The sequence below is a fragment of the Musca domestica genome, unplaced genomic scaffold (genome assembly GCF_030504385.1).
Source record: "Musca domestica strain aabys unplaced genomic scaffold, Musca_domestica.polishedcontigs.V.1.1 36, whole genome shotgun sequence".
Taxonomy (NCBI): domain Eukaryota; kingdom Metazoa; phylum Arthropoda; class Insecta; order Diptera; family Muscidae; genus Musca; species Musca domestica.
This window is the reverse complement of record NW_026712318.1, coordinates 5,901,883-5,921,240: the sequence shown is the minus strand read 5'-3', so window position 1 is coordinate 5,921,240 and position 19,358 is coordinate 5,901,883. Positions and strand designations below refer to the sequence as shown.

At 34.7% G+C, this 19,358-nt stretch overlaps 1 protein-coding gene across 2 annotated transcripts in view; it reads left to right on the top strand.

Moving 5' to 3' along the window:
- Window positions 1-11,120, top strand: part of LOC101895300 (voltage-dependent calcium channel subunit alpha-2/delta-3) — a 71,551-nt gene extending 60,431 nt beyond the window's left edge. For both annotated transcript variants that reach the window (XM_011292715.3, XM_020035500.2), the window contains 2 exons: window positions 237-719; window positions 10,535-11,120. In XM_011292715.3, the coding sequence (XP_011291017.2) occupies window positions 237-719; window positions 10,535-10,648 (597 nt within the window). In that variant the 3' untranslated portion in view covers window positions 10,649-11,120. The remainder of the gene's footprint in view (window positions 1-236; window positions 720-10,534) is intronic.
- Window positions 11,121-19,358: the final 8,238 nt, after the last annotated feature.

Sequence of the window (19,358 nt, the reverse complement as noted above, 5' to 3'; positions counted from 1 at the left end):
TCCGATCAAGTGTCAACACAATATAACACATTATTTTCTAATTTTATTTAACAATTTACAACAATAACAACAACAACAACACTTATCATTTCCCTCTCACATGTACCCGTACTTGTGTGTGTGTGTTTTATTTTTTTTTTTCTTTTTCTTTGTCATTATCATCACCCGTTTGCGGGATTCCCCTGTTATCTGTTTTTCTTTGTTTTTTCATTAAATTTATTTATCCATTTTTATAGCCTCTAGTCCATGTATTCAGAGCCTTTAGATGGTTATTATCCACACTAGTGCTATTCTTATTAGAAATTAGTAGGGTCGCCGCCGACTTCTTCGAACATTATGTGGATGAAAATATGACAGATTATATGGTTAATGTTAAAAACAATGAATGGGTACGTCTGGTCACGCTACAGAGGACCAGACTGAAACAGTGTGACATGCAACGTGACCTCTACACGTTGTTCAATGCGACCGGCAATGTTGCCTACAACATGACGGCGCACGGCTGCGAGAGACCATTTGTCGTTCTGCCCATACCGGCCAGCAATCTGATATTGCTGGTCATCGATCAGATATGTCCGCGCGATGCTGCGCACGTGCTCACCGTTAATCCGATGGATATTAACTATCCGTTGGATGAGAATCAAACATTGGCATGTTTTAAAAAGGATCATGAATTCTCGAGGGTGCGTCCGACAAGTTGCATAAACAAGCATATAAATGTAAGTAGAACGTCGATTGTCTCGATAGTCAAACGAAAAGAATGCATGCGAATGAAATCTATAAAAGCAAAGAAAAATAATTATTTAAAAAAAAATTAAGGGATTTTTCCATGGAAATGAAAAAAAAAAAAACAAGAATGATGAGAGTAAAAATAAATGTGGGAATTTATTTTTAAATGCTTTCAATATTTGTTTATGTAATTTTTGTAATTATGTATGATTGGTATTTTATGTTTGAAATTATTAACCAGCTGTTTTACAATTTAGAATAAACTTCGTAGGGAGACTACATTTCACATTGTAAAATGTAATAAACAATTAATTAACAAATTAACAGAGTAAATGCACTAGGTTTGCCTCATTCAATAACTAAAGAAGACTTTAAGTAAAAAAAATATTAATTTTATTTAAATTATTGCATTTAATTTTTTTTTTTTTTTTAAATAAACATATCTTTTGAATTGGGCATACATCGGCATGGTTTCACGTTTTGGTTGTCCTCTATGTAACGGCATCAGGCGATTTTTCCTGTTTTATTAAATTAGGCTCTAATTTTTATAAAATTGACTTTTATCTAAAAATATATTTTTTTTTTAATTTTAATTATTTATTCTAATTAGTGTTAATAAGAAATGCAAGGCGTTAAGGTTCAATTAGACGTGACATAGCCATAAACTAGCCAATAATATTTTTATTTTAATATTTTCGATTAGCAGTGCCATAACTATATACATCTGTTATATATTTAAATAAATGTACATTAAGTACAGGTCGCATTTATTGACCGATCCAGATGAAATATGGCACAAGTCATATGTTTAACCCAAGGACGAACTCTATTGAAATTGGAGATAATCGGTCAAAATTTAGATATAGCTCCCATATATATCTTCGTCCGATTTGCCTTTTATTGTGCACCAAACGTGTAATATCAGCCCGAATAGTATGGAATTTTGCACTTACGACCAAATTGTGCCTAGAAATAAGTACGTCAAATTTGGTGAAAATCGGTTCAGATATAGCTATAGCTTCCATACATATTGTTCATCCGATTTGATATTTTTGTCCTCTGAAGCACCAAACGTTTAATATTAACTCAAATGTGATGGAATTTGGTACTTACAACCAAATTAAGCATAGAAACATAGTATGGCAAATTTGGCGAAAATCGGTTCAGATATAGCCATAGCTCCCATATAAATGTATACCCTCAGCCATATGGCTACAGAGGGTATATATACAATTTGATACGGTCAAAACATACAATTTGATACGGTCAAAATGTGCCTAGTCGAAATACCGGTTTTAGACCCTAGGTCTCTTTAAACCAAATCAGTTTCAGAACATTTGGAGTCGATCTAGCGATGTCCGTCCGTCTGTCTGGCTGACTGGTGCGCACGATAACTCTCGAAGATTTGGTCCAAACTGGGTACATCGTAATATTTTTGTCAAACTTAGATCGAGTTCGGAGATGGACAATATCGGTCCACTTTGGTGCCTCCCCCACAAGGGGTCTAAATGTTCAAGAAATATTTTTTTTGCACAGAAAGAGAAAGGATAATCCGATTTTGCTCCAACTTTGCAAATCCTAATAATTGCATCAGTGCTAGGTCAAGTGTGAAAATGGACAATATCGGTCTACTCCATTAAGTACCTCCCCCACAAATGGTCAACATTTTGAATAATTACAACTCTCATAAAAAGTTATGTAAGAGTCTGATTGTCTTCAAATTTCACACATCCCAATATTTATATTAACCCAGGGTCTGGTGTTAAGGTGGACAATATCGGTCCACTCCTTCTGGTACCTCCCACACAAAAGGTCGAAATTTTAAAAAAATATATTTTTTTTGCACAAAAAGAGAAAGAATAATCCGATTTTGCTCTAACTTTGCAAATCCTAATATTTGCATCAGTGCTAGGTCAAGTGTGAAAATGGACGATATCGGTCTACTCCATTAAGTACCTCCCCCACAAATGGTCAAAATTTTGAATAATTACAACTCTCATAAAAAGTTATGTAAGAGTCTGATTGTCTTCAAATTTCACACATCCCAATATTTATATTAACCCAGGGTCTGGTGTTAAGGTGGACAATATCGGTCCACTCCTTCTGGTACATCCCACACAAAAGGTCGAAATTTTTAAAAAATATATTTTTTTTGCACAAAAAGAGAAAGCATAATCCGATTTTGCTCTAACTTTGCCTATCCTAATATTTGCGTCAGTGCTAGGTCAGGTGTTAAAAGTGGACAATATCGGTCTACTCCATTAAGTACCTCCCCCACAAATAGCCAAAATTTTGAATAATTACCACTCTCCAAAAATGTTATGTAAGAGTCTGATTGTCTTCAAATTTCACACATCCCAATATTTATATTATCCCAGGGTCTGGTGTTAAGATGGACAATATCGGTCCACTCCTTTTGGTACCTCCCCCACAAAAGTTCGAAATTTTCAAAAATATGTTTTTTTCACAGAAGGGAAGCAATAATCTAATTTTGCTCTAATTTTGCATATCCTAATATTTCCCTCAGTGCTAGGTCAGATATGAAAATGGACAATATTGCTCCACTCCAACAAGAAACTCCCCCACAAATGGTCAACATTTTGAGATCGGACCATTTCTTTTGCTACCTGCCCCACATAGGGTTCAAAACTTTAAAAAACATAACGGTCAAAGAAAGCGAAATATGCATCCAACTCTCTTCAAATTTTACACAGACAAACATTTTTGCTAACACAAGATCTGTTGTAAAGATGATATATATCTGCGAACCCCTTCTGGTACCTCACCTACAAAGTGACAAAATTTTGGAATACTTTTATATGTCATAAATTGCAAAACAACTCAGCGATTTTATGTCATATTTATTTAGGTCAGATACGAAATTCGAGAATTTGAAAATTCATAACAGAAGTCAAAATATTTTAAAATAATCGAACATTGGCTATTTTTTTTTAATTATATGAAGCTCTACTAAAGTCGGCGTCGCCCGACTTTTAAATTTTCTTTACTGTTTATACCCTACACCACAAGGTGGTCAGGGTATTATGTCTTTGTGCATTTGTTTGTAACAGGCAAAAGGAAACGAGATAGACCCATAGTTCCTTTTGATGATCTGCATAGAATCACATTCTGAGTCGATTTATGCATGTCCATCCGTCCGTCTGTCCATGTACAGGTCGCATATATTTCCCGATCCAGATAATTTGTTTGGCCCAAGGACGAACTCTATTGAAATTGGAGATAATCGGTCAAAATTTAGATATAGCTCCCATATATATCTTCGTCCGATTTACCTTTTATTGTGCACCAAACGTGTAATATCAGCCCGAATTGTATAGCTCCCATATATATTGTTCATCCGACTTCTTATTTTTGTCCACCGCCGCCGTAATATGCACTCTGCAACAACAATATTTGGGGAAATATATCAAATACAGCTCAGATTTGGATATAGCTCCCATATATAATTTCATCCGATTTCCTTTTGTTGTGCAACAAATGTCTAATATTTGTCCAAATGGGATGGAATTTGACACTTACGGCCGAATTGAGTCTAGAAGCTAGTATGTCAAATTTGGTGAAGATCGGTTCAGATATAGCTATAGCTTCCATATATATTATTCATCCGATTTGTTATATTTGTTACCCACAACCGTAATATGAACTCCGTAACAACGATATTCAGGGAAATATATCAAATACAGCTCAGAAATATCTTTGACAAATTTTATCGAGATCGGTTCCGATTTGGATATAGCTCCAATATATATCTTTATCGGATTTCAAATTAATTGTGCACCAAATGGGCAATACAAAAGTCCGAAAGATACAAATGCTTCGGCATATTTAGTCCTTTGAACTTTAAATTATAATTATAATCATAGCGTGTATGATTGAACTCTCCCATACAAACTTTCAATTGTTATGTGGAGCTCTACTAAATTAGCAAAGTGGTGTAGGGTATCATAAAGTCGGCCCCGCCCGACTTTAAGACTTTCTTTACTGGTTTTCTTATGGAAACGGCAAAAAGAAAACAATTGATTTATATCTACGGCAAGAGTTATGGCTATGTCGTTATGGTATGTCACAAGTAATCATGGTTATGTTTATGGCACGTCTAATTGAAACTTTAGTCAGTAACCCTAACATATGATCGATTACACTGTGCAACAGAAAAAATAATTACAGCTAAAATTCAGCAAATTATGAAAGTAGAGCTAAAAATAAAAAAACACCTATATCGGCGTTTTCAAAGTTGTTCTCGCAATGTAACCTAAGCAGAGGGGGAAATTCCCCCTATTCCACATTTTTCGGAAACTTTCGGATTAAGATTCCTTGGAATCCGACTTGACTTGGATTGGAAAAGTGTTAATTTAACAGTAAACAAAGTAAAGACATAATTTGCACTTTTGCTACAGAAATTTTGAATGTATTTCGTTTTTAAACCTATTGCATCTGGGTATATAGTTTATTCTGAGATAGAATATTTCTTCCTTTGACACCTTCTGCATATAACGAGATTTAATGTTACTTTCTGGACTCAAACCCGAAAAAAGTCCGAGGTTTTGATCAATTAAAAAAGGAAATATTTTCGGGTTTTCTTTGGAAAAATATATTTTGGGAAAAATTAAAAAAAAAATGTGAAAGAGCGAGGAACTTGGTCCCTCTATTTATAGAACTTTCATAATCTGCTGAATTTTCCCTTTTAATTATCGAAAAAAATTTGAATTTTGTCGCACAGTGTTTTTGGATGATTCCTGACAGATTATTAACTTTTGCTAAATGATTTTGTATTTTTTTTGATAAGGTTAAATCTCCATTCAATTACTAGGAATGAAATATTAAAATGTATATCATAGGATCCAAAACTTAACGGTAGGATACCCCAAATTTTATATTTAAATATCGAACTTTTAGTTTTTGTATAGCGATTTGAACCTTATTACAAAATAAAGAAATCATCCTTAAAAGTGGTTGGTAGTGCAGGGATGGCCTTCAGTATTTTCTTTATGCATGAAAGATTATCAGGTCCCTTTAAGTTATCATATTTACATAGAAGAGCTTCAAAACCTACCTTAGACATAGAAGACATGGTATTCTATACACGAAAAGCCTTAAAGAAGTCCTAAGACCTTCAAAGGGTGTTTTCTCTCAGAAAAATCTCAGGATAACTTCGATACACTTCTGACCTTCTAGTCTACTAAACATGAAAGACATTTTGGAGATTGTTTAAATATAGAATCTTCAGGAGATATTTTATAAATAAAAGACCAATAGGGCGGTCATTTCTACACTGAAAATGAACTGGTCTTTCTTTATACAAGTAATACCTTGGCGAGGTCCTCATTACACAAAAGACCTTCCTTAGATCTTCCATAGATATGTCTAGAAAATTTCCTGAGGTCTTCCATAGTAGAAGGCCTCCTTCTCGGGAGTTTTTCTGTGCTTAGAAGACATTCAGTTGAACTTCTTTGCAATAAAGACCTTAAAGTATATAATACCTTTAGGAGATCTTACATAGAGAAGAGACCTTCCAGGGAAGATGGAGGAAGTAGAAATAAATAAAAATAAAACAATTATTGAATTAGGTGAAGATAACTAATATAAATATAGCTTAATGTCCGCTTTTAAATGTGTATTCTGTGTGGGCCTTGACTATATACTACAACATAAATGCATGCATACACGTATCTCTTACTTTACACATCTTAACTTAACTTTTAACGTCTACTCGAAACGAAGAACTAACAACAACATCGTCGTCGTCGTAACGTTTCGTAAGTTAAACGGGTTTTTTTCATAAGTATGATCTGTCAAGTTTTCAGCTCATGTATTTAACAATACGCGCAGTTATATCTTGAAGTCAGATAATGAATATTTAATGTCCATACATCCAATATATATACTTATGTATATAAAGAAAGGTATGCTGTTTTTCTGACTTCAGATATAACACAAAAACATGCTGTATATATATATATGTATATTAATTGTGTATTAATATATATCTGTGTTAATGCTTTCATAGAGCTGGTAATATTTTTGAAAATAATATTTAATATATGTGTATATAAAACAAACATTTTACATATCCCTATATCGTTCATTTGCATTACATCACTCTATAACGCTTTGTAGATCACCTTACATTCTCAGCACCAATTTTGTAATATATTTAAATATTTTCAGTAATTTATATTCATATTTTTTAATAAACATTCGTTTTATATATGAAGAGTAAAAGCCTTTAGCAATATGACCAGAATTTTGAATGATATATCATTTTTATACACTCACCTATATGGCTAGTTATTCGCTCAGTCATATGGCTAGATAGGGTATATATCATTTTTGGTATGACCAAAACGTGCCTCACCGAAATAACTATTTTTGGCCCTACATCTCTTTGGACCAAATCCGTTTCAGGACATTTGGAGTCGATCTTGCGATGTCCGTCCGTCTGTCTGGCTGGCTGGCTGGTGCGCACAATAACTCTCGAAGGGAGTAACCGATTTGGTCCAAGCTTGATATATCGTAATATTTTTATTAAACTTAGATTGAGTTCGGAGATGGGCAATATCGGTCCTCTACCTCCGGTACCTACCCCACAAAACAAAAAATTTTAAAAAAATATTTTACTGCACCGAAAGATAAAGGATAATCCGATTTTGCTCCAACTTCGCAAATTCTAATATTTCCATGAGTGCTAGGTCAGGTGAGAAAATGGACAATATCGGTCCACTCCAACATTGATGTAAGTGTCCGATTGTCTTCAATTTACACACATAACAATATTTTTACTATCCCAAGGTCTGGTGTAAAGGTAGGATATATCGATCCACTGCTTCTAGTACTTCCCCCACCTTTTGAAAATTTGTGAATCTCATAAAACACGAAATTAACATCCGATTCCATTCAGACGCGGCGCATCTCAATATTTCCAGCAACACAAAATCTGTTGTAAGAATGGTACAGATCGGATAATTTCTTCTGGTACCTCTCCCACAAAGGGTCAAAGTTATGAATAACCAGAACGATCATAAAATTCGAATCACAAATCACAAGATTTTTATTAACCAAATGTCTGCTGTGAATATGGAATATATCGGTCCACTCCTTCTGGTACCTCCCCCACAAAGGGTCAAATTTTTTTCCATGAAGCTCATAAGACGTGAAATTAACATCCAATTCCATTCAGACTTGGCATAATTTCAATGCTTCCATCAACACCAGATCTCTAATAAATATGGTAGAGATCGGAACACTCCTTTTGGTACCTCCCCCACAAAGGGCCAAAGTTTTGAATAACAAAAAACGAACATGAAATCCGAATAAAACATCCGGTTCTCATCAAATTACGCATATCACAATATTTTTATTAACCCAAGGTCTGCTGTGAAGATAGAATATATCGGTCCACTCCTTCTGGTACCTCTATGAAGCTCATAAAACACGAAATTAACATCCGACAAAATGTCGGAAATAGCATCAAATTTAAGAATATGTATAGATATGTTCGAATTGGCCACGAATTGTGCGCTGGAAATGAAGTGAGGAACATAATTTTGTAACCATTCTTGTGTGGCGCTTGCTGAGTGCGATGGTGCTGAGTCCTGTTGGAAATTCCAAGGTATGCGGTCAAAATGTTTTGGGTGCCCAAGTTTTTCATACACCCTCCAGAATATTTTCCCGATAATATTCGACATTTATTCTGATACCACGGTCGTTTAATATGAGCGGAGAGCGACCATCGGCTGTTATGGCGGCCCACACCATCACCACGACCGGTGCTTGAGTTCTGCTGGCCACCCGTAGGTGCAGATTTTCAGCTGACCTCTTTGGCAAGTAAACACGATCATTTTGTTTGTTTACAAACTGCTGCTGGACAACGAATGTTTTCCCATCGGAGAAGACCACATTCGGCAGTTCACCACTTTCGGCCAAGCGAAGCAACTTTTTAACTCTTTTGGGTCTATTTTCTTTCGGTTGCGGTGTAAGTTCTTGCACTTTTTGGAATTTCAATGGCTTTACCCCTAGCTTAAATTTTCAATAATTGCCGAATGGAATATTGCGATTTGTTCAGCTCACGAGCCATTTTCGGCCACTGCGACGAGGGTTTCGATCAAGTCGCTGCTTTACTTTTTAAACCATTCTGCTGTTGCTGTTTTCTTCCGTCCACTTCCTTGACGTCGGGGGGCTACGCTACCAGTATCACGGCAACGAGCGATGGTACGAGACACAAAGGATTTATTCACATTTTAATGCTGGAGTGCTCTAACGAAAGCCACTAGTGGTTTTCCAGCGAAACGTAAAGAAATCACACTATCATGCTTGAATTCCATTACAAATAATTTTTTTTCTGGAAAATTCTCACCAAAATGCTTTAGTACGCTTGTAAACAATATAATTAGCTGTCACTGGAATAATTTTAACAGCTGTCGGACGAGTGGCTTAGAAATGACATCCGGCTGAAATTGGTATCAGTTTTTTCGTCTCAACCTGTATATCTGCCAAACCCTTCTGGTACCTCACGCACAAAAGGTCACAATTTCCAATAGTTGTATTTAGGTCGGCGATTCTTTATAACTTCTAAATATTTCTCTTAACCCGTAATCTGATATGAATATGTAATATATCGAAATTTATGATTTCGTATAAAATTGAATATAAATTCGATTTTCTTCAAATTAATATCTCTTACCTCATGTATATTTCCACATTTTCCAACTATTTACACATATCTCACATAAAGTATAGGAAGTAGTCGATATAGTCCAGATTTGGCTCGTTGTGATATTTATATCAGTCTTAGGTCAGATGCAAATTGTAACGAGGCAAGCATCCAAATATTTTTTTTGAAGCAGGATCTGTTGTGAAGATGATATACAGGGTAAGATAAAAACCAAAGCCATAATTTCTACATTTTTTTTTTAATTTAATTGAATGAAAGCAAAAAATGTCGGAAATAGCATCAAATTTTTCTGCTATTTAAGTTATATATTTTTATATTTTACCACATAGGTGGGAAATGTCAATCTAAACAAAGTCACTGTTTCGTTCTCAATTGATAAATAATAATAAATCATAAAATATCCAATATATTATATTTTGAGAGAATTGAGTGAATAGACCTATGCTCTCTCACAGCATAAACGACATCTATTGAAGCTCTCTTTTCGAAGATTACAGATGAGACAACTTTTTAGTCTATACCTTATTTGTCTATGCATGAACTAATTCAGACAAAAGAGCTGAACTAGACTGAGTGCTCAATGAAATTATCTAAATTTCACAACTGCAACAACTGTGTGCAAAAGAGTATTAGTAATGAGAAGGTATGAGTATCATTACTAAAACTCTTTTGTACACACATATGTGGTTTTGTTCATTCTCTCTCTTTGATTGCTACTGATGCCATCTCACCAAGTATCCATGTATTATGTATTTCACACACATTTTCATACCAGACCACTCACAATAGCCTCATTGCTGTATATATGTATATCTGCTAATTTAAAATGCTTTATTTTTTAATAATTATAACTAATTGTATTAGCTTAAGCAATGTATTTTATAATAATCTATAATCATGAGCATTTATAACAATTTTTAACATTTCTTTTCCCTTGAAAGAGGTAAGTCCTATATAAATCTTAAATTAAAAATAAATGTGTGTGTATTTGATGGCGTGAGCAAACTCTGATCCATGGAAATCCCTTTTGTGTAAAATAAATATTAAATAAAAAATAATATCATTTTTTACATTCTATTAATAACGAAATTTACCTCCCTCCCCCCATTACAGGAAAGCAATATTGAATTATGCGGCAGTGCTTCTAGTATTTTTATAAATATTTTCCTATTCATTATAGCCCTATGTTCCGGTCGTTACTCTAACATAGCTTTATTAATGCATTAGAAACCTAAGATAAACCAAAGCAAAACCTTAAAAGAAATCCATTGTTTTTTGTTAACTAATCAATATTTTTTTGTTGAAGTTCTTAATCAAACCAAAATACTTGTGTATGACATGTAAGCATTGTACATTTTGTAATTTACCAAAAAAAAAAGATCGTTTAAACATTATTTTGAATAATTTATAGTGTAGCTAACTGAAATCTCAAAGGACCTTAAACGTAAAACTTTAAAAAACAAAACAAGAATATTTATAGAAAACAAAAACAACTAAAACATTTAATTAAAATTAAAAAAACCAAAGACAAACATTTTGTAAATTATATTAAAATGAAATGAAAATTAAGAAACCAAAAAAAAAAAAAAAAAACATAAAATGGATTTAGCTTAAATTTTTTTAGATTTAATTGTGTAATCTAAATAAAGAGAGAAAAAAAAAACAATCATACGGAAATCATTGTCGGCCGGTATGATAAACATTTAATAGAGTTTTTATATAAAAATTTGATATTTGACAAATTACAAATGTTTATACCCCCCACGTGATAAGGAGGGTATATTAAATTTGTCATTTCTTTATAACATCCCGAAATCGATTTAACGATGTTCGTCTGTTGAAATCACGATACATTATTTGACGTAAAGCTTTAAAATTTGGCAAACCAAGTTTGATTGTGTCTAGCATGGTTGGTATTGAAAATGAGATATATCGCTCCACGTTTTGGTATAGTTGCCATATAAAGGTACCTCCCGATATTCAGTATTTTGATGATTTTCGCCACATATTTCCACAGATTTGATTAAAAATCGGCATTAGTAGGTCATAATAGATTCTAGCTTCGGTGGTGAAACATTGTAAGTATAGGTCCACGTTTTTGTATAGCCACATATAACGATACCCCCCGATATTCGGTGCATTGATGATTTTCGCCACAATTTTCCACGAACTTGTCTAAAAATTGGTATTTGCAGTTCGTAATGGGTTCTAGCTCCGGTGGCGGAACTTAGTATATATATATCTAGGTATACGTTTTGGTATAGCCCCCATATAACGCTACCTCCCGATATTCCCGAAAAATTGGTATTTCCAGTTCGTAATGGGTTCTAGCTCCGGTGGCGGAACTTAGTATACGTTTTGGTATAGCCCTTATATAATGAGACCTCCCAATATTCGGTGTTTTGATATTTTTCGCCAAATTTGGATTTGTCTAAAAATTAGTATTTGTAGTTCGTAATGTGTTCTAGCTTCGGTGGCAGAATAAAGTAACTATAGCTCTACGTTTTCGTATGGCACACACATAACGATGCCCACCGATATTCGGTATTTTGATAATCCTAGTCACCCACGAAATTGTTTCAAATTTGGTATTTAAGAAGATTTGGTAGATGACAATCCTTGAAGCATATAATTGTCTATAGAGGTTCCCACCCACTTTATAGTTTTTTTTGAAAAGTTTAACGGCATTATCTAAAAGCTCATACTGGTATTTGTAGTTTGAATTCAGATATTTTTATGTGAAAATGTTTTCTTTGCCCAATGATGGAGAGTATTAAAGTTCGGCCTAAAGGTTTTTTATTTGTTTTTGTATTGAAAAATATAAAACTTTTGAAAGTTTCCAAAGTGCTGCCTAGGAGAGAAACGATTATTTATTTACTGGTCGTAATAAATGGTCTGTCGAAATGGGCAACCTGGGTTAACCGCTTGTATTTTCTGGATATATCATCCCCAACCTGGGGTACTTTCTATTATACTGTACGTCTTTTCCACTTCTTGTTTCTGAAGCCAACTTACAAGTGGCGCCCAAGCAAGTTCGGCCGGGGCGAACTTTAAATACCCTCCACCATATGCAGGCTTTAGTACCCATTAAGAACTTCAAACACAATATTTGAAACAATTTCGTTGAATAATGTCGCTTAAATTATCACAATATCGAATATCGGGAGGTACCGATATTTGGGGGCTATACGAAGACCTGGCCCTGCATAGACAATTTCTGTACCTATTACGAACTATTATTACGAAATTTGAAACAATTCCGGTGAACACTGTTGCTAAAGTCATCACAATGCAGAATATCGAGGAGTACCGTTATATGTGGGCTATGCGAAGACGTGAACCTGCATGGACAATTTTATGTCACAGATTGTAGTATCCATTACGAACTTCAAATACCAAATTTGAAACAATTCGGGTAAAATAATGTCGCTAAAATCATCAAAATACCGAATATCGGGAGGTACCTTTATATGGGGGCTATACGAAGACGTGGACCTACATGGTCCATTTTCAATACCAAAAGTCCTGCAGACATAGTATACATTTGAGTAAATTTTTATGAACTTACTTCATTTCTTTCGGAAGTTTGAGTGATTTCCACAGACGGACGGACATCGCTAAATCGACATAGAATCGACATAGGGGACTAAAATGTATATTTCGAGGAGTTACAAACGGAATGACAAACTTAATATACCCTTCATACTATGGTGGAGAGTATAAAAACGACTATTACAATCTAAACTAAGAACTGTCACGGTGGCCCGTTTTAGAAGCCGATAGAAGTCGGTGGCCTGTTTTCGAAGCCGATTCGTTATCGACCGCAAATAAAACATGTGGTGTCTGTTGGGATTGCAAATTTCGAAAAAAAGAAAAGTTGTGATGAACTGTGCTAGCTTTGTGGCCAATAGTGCCGTGTTGTTCTTAAAATTCGAAAACATGACAGAGATTTTAAAAAAGTTTATTGTTTGAAAAAAAAAATTGAAGAATTGCAATTTTTGAATTAAAAAAAAAAAAAAAAAAATGAAGATGTGCTGAATGGAATTCGTTTTGTGTCCATGTTTGCTGGTATTATGTGAATAGCATTCTCTAATGCTTGGGGAGAGTTATGGCTTAAAAAATATTGATATTTCTATAAAAAGTGTAATTGGGCGCCATTTCTGATCTAGCTCCTGATTCTCATCCCGCACTACTTCAATATCAATATTTCTTCGTTTTTAGGTAGTATTTGTGGTCAGCATACATTTTTGAACTTACGATCCCTTGTCTTTTTTGTACCCTCACCATGTTGGCGTCTTTACTTGTTTTTTTCTTCGCAGTGTTCTGCTCCTTAGAGCCGTATAGTCTCACCGTTAAACATTTTTGAAAATGCCTTACTGTTAAACATCAATTTGGTTGGTGAAAAATTCAAAATATTAATTTCCAAATCTCATAAATCCATTTAAAACTTGTTCCTTCCCAAAGCCTTTGGCATGTTCATATCATAATGAGCCACAATGATTTTCCACCCCACATCAAGAAGTCTAGTATTTATACGATAAAAATATAAAATAATAATAAACAACAACAACAATATGTACCTTTTTTAGAACAATTACAAACCTAAGTTTTTATGTTTATTTATTTTTTTAAATTAAAACCAAAGAGAAACCGAAAAATGGAGTAATTAACAAAACAAAATTGCATTTAATATGAAATAGTTAAAATTTCAACATTTTTAATAAACGTGACACCATCATCATCACCTCAGTACCTCTTAAAGATTAGTTGAAATCGATCAAAAAATATTTATGCAATTACAACAAAACAACATACAAGAAAACCAAACAAAAAAAAAAAAAAATAATAATTATAATAATATAATGATGTACTCAGCATATGAGAAACGTACTGCTTTATTTTTTAAACAAATAATAACTAATTAATAGCATTATTTTGAAAATTGGAGTGTTTAAAGTGTTGATTTTTTCGAGGCCTTAATAGAAGGATTTTTTGGATATTTTTTTATATTTGCTTTGATTTATGTTCAACATTTGCTTTATGTTTATATTTTTTTATTTCACAGGGTGAGATAAAAGAAAACTGCAACAAAGTCAAATGCCATAATTATTAATTTTTTTTTGAAATTTTATTCAATGAAAGCAAAAAATTTCGGAAATTGCATCAAATTTTAGAATAAGTTTAGATTTGTTCGAATTGGTCAACTTTGGCACGAATTATGTCCTTCAAACGGCCAATAAAACCGTCACAAGCTGCCCGAATGTTGCTCTGCGGTATTTTGGTCCATTCCCGGCGAAGCGCTTGCTTGAGGTGATCGACATTTTGATATTTTTTTAGCGCCAACCTTGCTTTCCAAAATACTCCAGACACAATAGTCCAACGGATTGGTATCCGTAGATTTTGGTTGCCATTGTGCGCTGGAAATGAAGCGAGGAACCTAATTTTGTAACCATTCTTGTGTGGCGCGTGCTGAGTGCGATTGTGCTGAGTCCTGTTGGAATGTCCAAGGTCTGCGGCCAAAACATTTGCGTGCCCAAGGCTTTAATACACCCTCCAGAATATTTTCGCGATTTATTTCATTTATTCTGATGACACGGCCGATTAATGCGAGCGCAGAGCGATCATCGGCTGTTATGGCGGCCCACACCATCATCATGGCCGGCGTTTGAGTTATGGTGGCCAACCGAAGATGCACATTTTCAGCTGACCTCTTTGGCAAGTAAACACGATCATTTTATTTGTTTACAAACTGGTGGACAACGAATGTTTTCTCATCGGAGACGGAGAAAACCAAATTCGGCAGTTCACCACATTCGGCCAAGCGAAGCAAATCTTTAGCTCTTTTGAGTCTATTTTCTTTCTGTTGCGGTGTAAGTTCTTGCACTTTTTGGAATTTCAATGGCTTTACCCCGAGCTCATTTTTTAATACTTGCCGAATTGAATATTGCGATATGTCTAGCTCACGAGCCATTTTTCGGCCACTGCGACGCAGGTTTCGATCCAGCCGCTTCTTTACTTTTCGAACCATTTTTGCTGATGTTGGTGTTTTCTTCCGTCCACTTCCTTGACGTCGGGCTATGCTACCAGTATCACGGTAACGCGCGTGGTACGAGACACAAAATATTCATTCACATTTAAATGCTGGAGTGCTCTAACGATGGCCACTTGTGATTTTCCAGCCAAATATAACGAAATCATACTTTCACTCTTGAATTCCATCACGAATAATTTTTTTCTGGAAAATTCCCACCAAAATGACTTTTAAGCTTGTAAACAATATAATGAGCTGTCACTGGAATAATTTTAACAGCTGTCGGACGAATGGAAATGTAGAAATGACAGCAGTCTGAAGTTGGTTGCTGTATTTTCGTCTCACCCTGTATTGGGGAAAGCCCAACTCCATACAAATCAAGTTTAATCCCTCTATGATACAATTTACGCGATTTGGATTCCTTAGTCCGGAATTTTTTGAAAAATTCTTTTGAAATAATTTTAAGTCCTACAAAAACTATTCTAACTTAACCTAATTGCAGCCACACAATTATTCTTATCTATTCTAATATTGAATGGAGAACATTGCAGGCGATATCTGTGCGTGTGGGTTATGACCTTTATTATCTTACACATTATCGTATGCGACAGCGCACAAGATCACTGAATTCTACACATGTGATGTTTTATCGCAGCTGGGAGACTGATCATATTCAAATATGTATTTTTAGTTATTAGATTTTCCCAGAGCCTCACCCGCACTCAAAAGTATGTACAAAGTATTTTGTACACTCAGATTTTTGTAAGCATTCATCAAAGTTTAATTCTCTGGTCCAAGGATTAATGTCTTTTCTATGTGTTGGGGCCATTTCCCAACTTTACTAAGATTGACCACCACGGATGCACAATCCCTGGTCAACTCCTCTGCCATCAAAGAACTTCCTTCGCAACAATTTCATCTTGCCGTCTTTGGCTACTGCAGACTTCTTTCTCTGTTGTTAATAAACAACTAAAACTTCTCATCAGTGATGCACCAACCAACACTGCATTTCACTAATGTTTTGGGTCATTGATATTTTTCTTTATTAATACTTGCTCTACGAGAAATATTATCGCCACATATAAATCTGCTTCCAGTAATTATTCGCACCTTCTCCCCGAGTAATAATCCAATTATCTTTATTTTACTTGCGTTTCACAAATATGTTATTCGAAAAGAAAGATTTTTTTCTCTTTTAACTTTAAAATGTATTTATTAATGTTCCAATGAACATTTCTCTTTTGTTGCATAAATTTACAATTAAGTTCTTCTATGCAAACATTACCTTTTTTCTTGCACTGATGCTTTGTGTACTCTCAAATTCAATTTCTTATATATCTAACAACTCTCTCTCTCTCTCTCTCTGCTGTGTGATTGTTGCTATTCTTGCTCTATTCATGGTGTTGCTCACAAATACCGGTTTATCAACGATATGCATGACAAGAGAAAGAGACTTACAAGTGGTAGAGAATAACAAGGAACAGTGTTTATGTGGGGTATGTTCAGTTACAGTGATGCTTCTGTAGCGTTTTTCACTATGTTAAAAAGATTAACATCCCAATAAGACAAAATTTTTGTTGGTTCTTGAGTTCTTGGAGCTATATAAAATTTAATTACAAGGTGGCGCAAAAGTAATCCTCCTATCAGAAAATGATATGAATCTCCTAAACACATGCGAAATATACGTTAATAGGCTAAGTTACACTACACTGCTCCAGTACGCGGAATATTGATGTCTTTTTATTTGACCAATAATCGGTCAGTCAATTTGGCACATTAGTTTCGTAGCAGGCCGTCCAACGTCTACTGGTGAAACACTACGACGTTTAGCCGCTCGCTTGAAAGAGACTGACCCAACAAAGGAACAGTGTTAATGTGGGGTATGTTCAGTTACAGTGATGCTTCTGTTTAAAAAGATTCACATCCCAAAAAGATTGTAGACAATTTTTTTGGTTCTTGAGTTCTTAGAACTACAAGGTGGCGCATAAGTAATTCTCCTAACAGAAAATGATATAAAGATCGTAAACTCATGCGAAATATACCTTAATAAACAAAGTTACGCTGCACTGCTTCAGAACTCGGAATATTGGTGACTATTTATTTGACCAATAATCGATCGGTGACTTTGGCACAACGTGAATTTCGTTGCAGATTTCCTGGCCTACTGGTGAAAAACACTGCGACGTTTAGCCGCTCAAAAAAAAAAAAAAAATACAAAAGATTCTGCCAGGCGTGACAGATCCCGGAGTATCCGTTCTGCAGATAATATTGCTGCTGTAGCCGAGGATGTCATTTAAGCGCCGTCGACATCGATCAGACGACATGCCACGCAAATGGGTATCCGTCGACAGTAATTACAGCTAATTTTGGTACAAGATTTAAAGAGGTTTGTGTAGAAAGTCCAGATGGTCCATCAGCTGTTAGCTGTGACCGTCAATCGCATCTAACATACGCTCAAGCCATCCTTAATCACTACCTCGATAAAGATGATTTTTCATCAAACATTATGATGAGTGATGAGGCCCATTTCCATCTTAGCCGGTACGTAAATAAGCTAAATTTACGCTTCTGGGGCACTGAAAATCTGCCTGTAAAGAGCCATGCAAAGAGCCATTACACCAGCTCAAAATCACTGTATGGTGTGCTGTTTTCGCTGGAGGACCTTTTCGGACCTTTTTATACCCTCCACCATAGTATGGAGGATATATATTTATATTTTAATATTTATTTCCTCCTATTTTTTCTCCAAAAAGTATTATTTTTCCCCACTCACATTTTTGTAATTGTTACCAAATTTTCGTTTCGACACTTTAACACTCTAACCAAATGCCGAACCATTAAACAAAAAAAAACTAGCTTAGGTTACCAAAGTAATAAAATCGTATGACCTATTGTTGTTATTATAGTCCAAATAAAAAAATTGATACGAATAACTTTGAATAAAAAACGGAGACAAAACCAATTGACAACTTTTGAAAATGTGCTAAAGCTTTTACTTAATTAAGTAATGATTTATACTTCAACATTTATTATATTAATAAATAATAAAAATATAACAAAAAATACAGAAGAAAAATATCATACCTCTGGACAATCGATTATTTTCTTTTGAGCAGGGATGTGGATCTGAACTAAGAAGGTATGTATAGATGAACAATTTTTAATCTAAGAAGAGAAGGGATGTAGGTGGGCCGATAATAACAGAGTCCACATAACCAGTGACAAAAACAGCAATACATGGTAGCAATACATTTTGGATTTACCTCTGCATGTATTCTGTAAATACAGGATAGATGAGATAAAAAAACTGCAAAAAAGTCAAACGCCATAATTTTTACATTTGTGGTTGAAGTACAGAATGAGTTGGCAGAAACCGGAAATAGTGCGCCGATACATCCCGTTTTCTCAGCAGATCTTTTGATAGTAAAAATAATGGCAGTGTAAAATTTTAAGAGAACCGGATGCTTATTTCGAATCTTTATAACAGATCTTGTGTTGATAGAAGTACTGAGCTGTGCCAAGTCTGTATGGGGGAGATACCAGAAGAAATTATGCGATTTCTACCATATCTATAACAGATCTTGTGAGGATAAAAATATTGAGATTTGATAGGTTTATTTTTTTATTTTATAATCGTTTTAGTTATTCAAAACTTTGACCCTATCTTTATCTAGATAGATGTACTGAGCTGTGCCAAGTCTGTATGGGCTTGGATGTTAACTTCGCGTCTTATGAGCTTCATAGATATTCAAAATGTTGAGTGGACCGATGTATTCCATCTTCACGCCAGACCTTGGGTTAGTAAAGGTAGTAAAGGTATTGTGCAAGAAAGAGTACGCCTATATTGTCCATCTCCGACCTCGATATAAGTTTGATAATAATATTACGATGTATCAAATTTGGAGC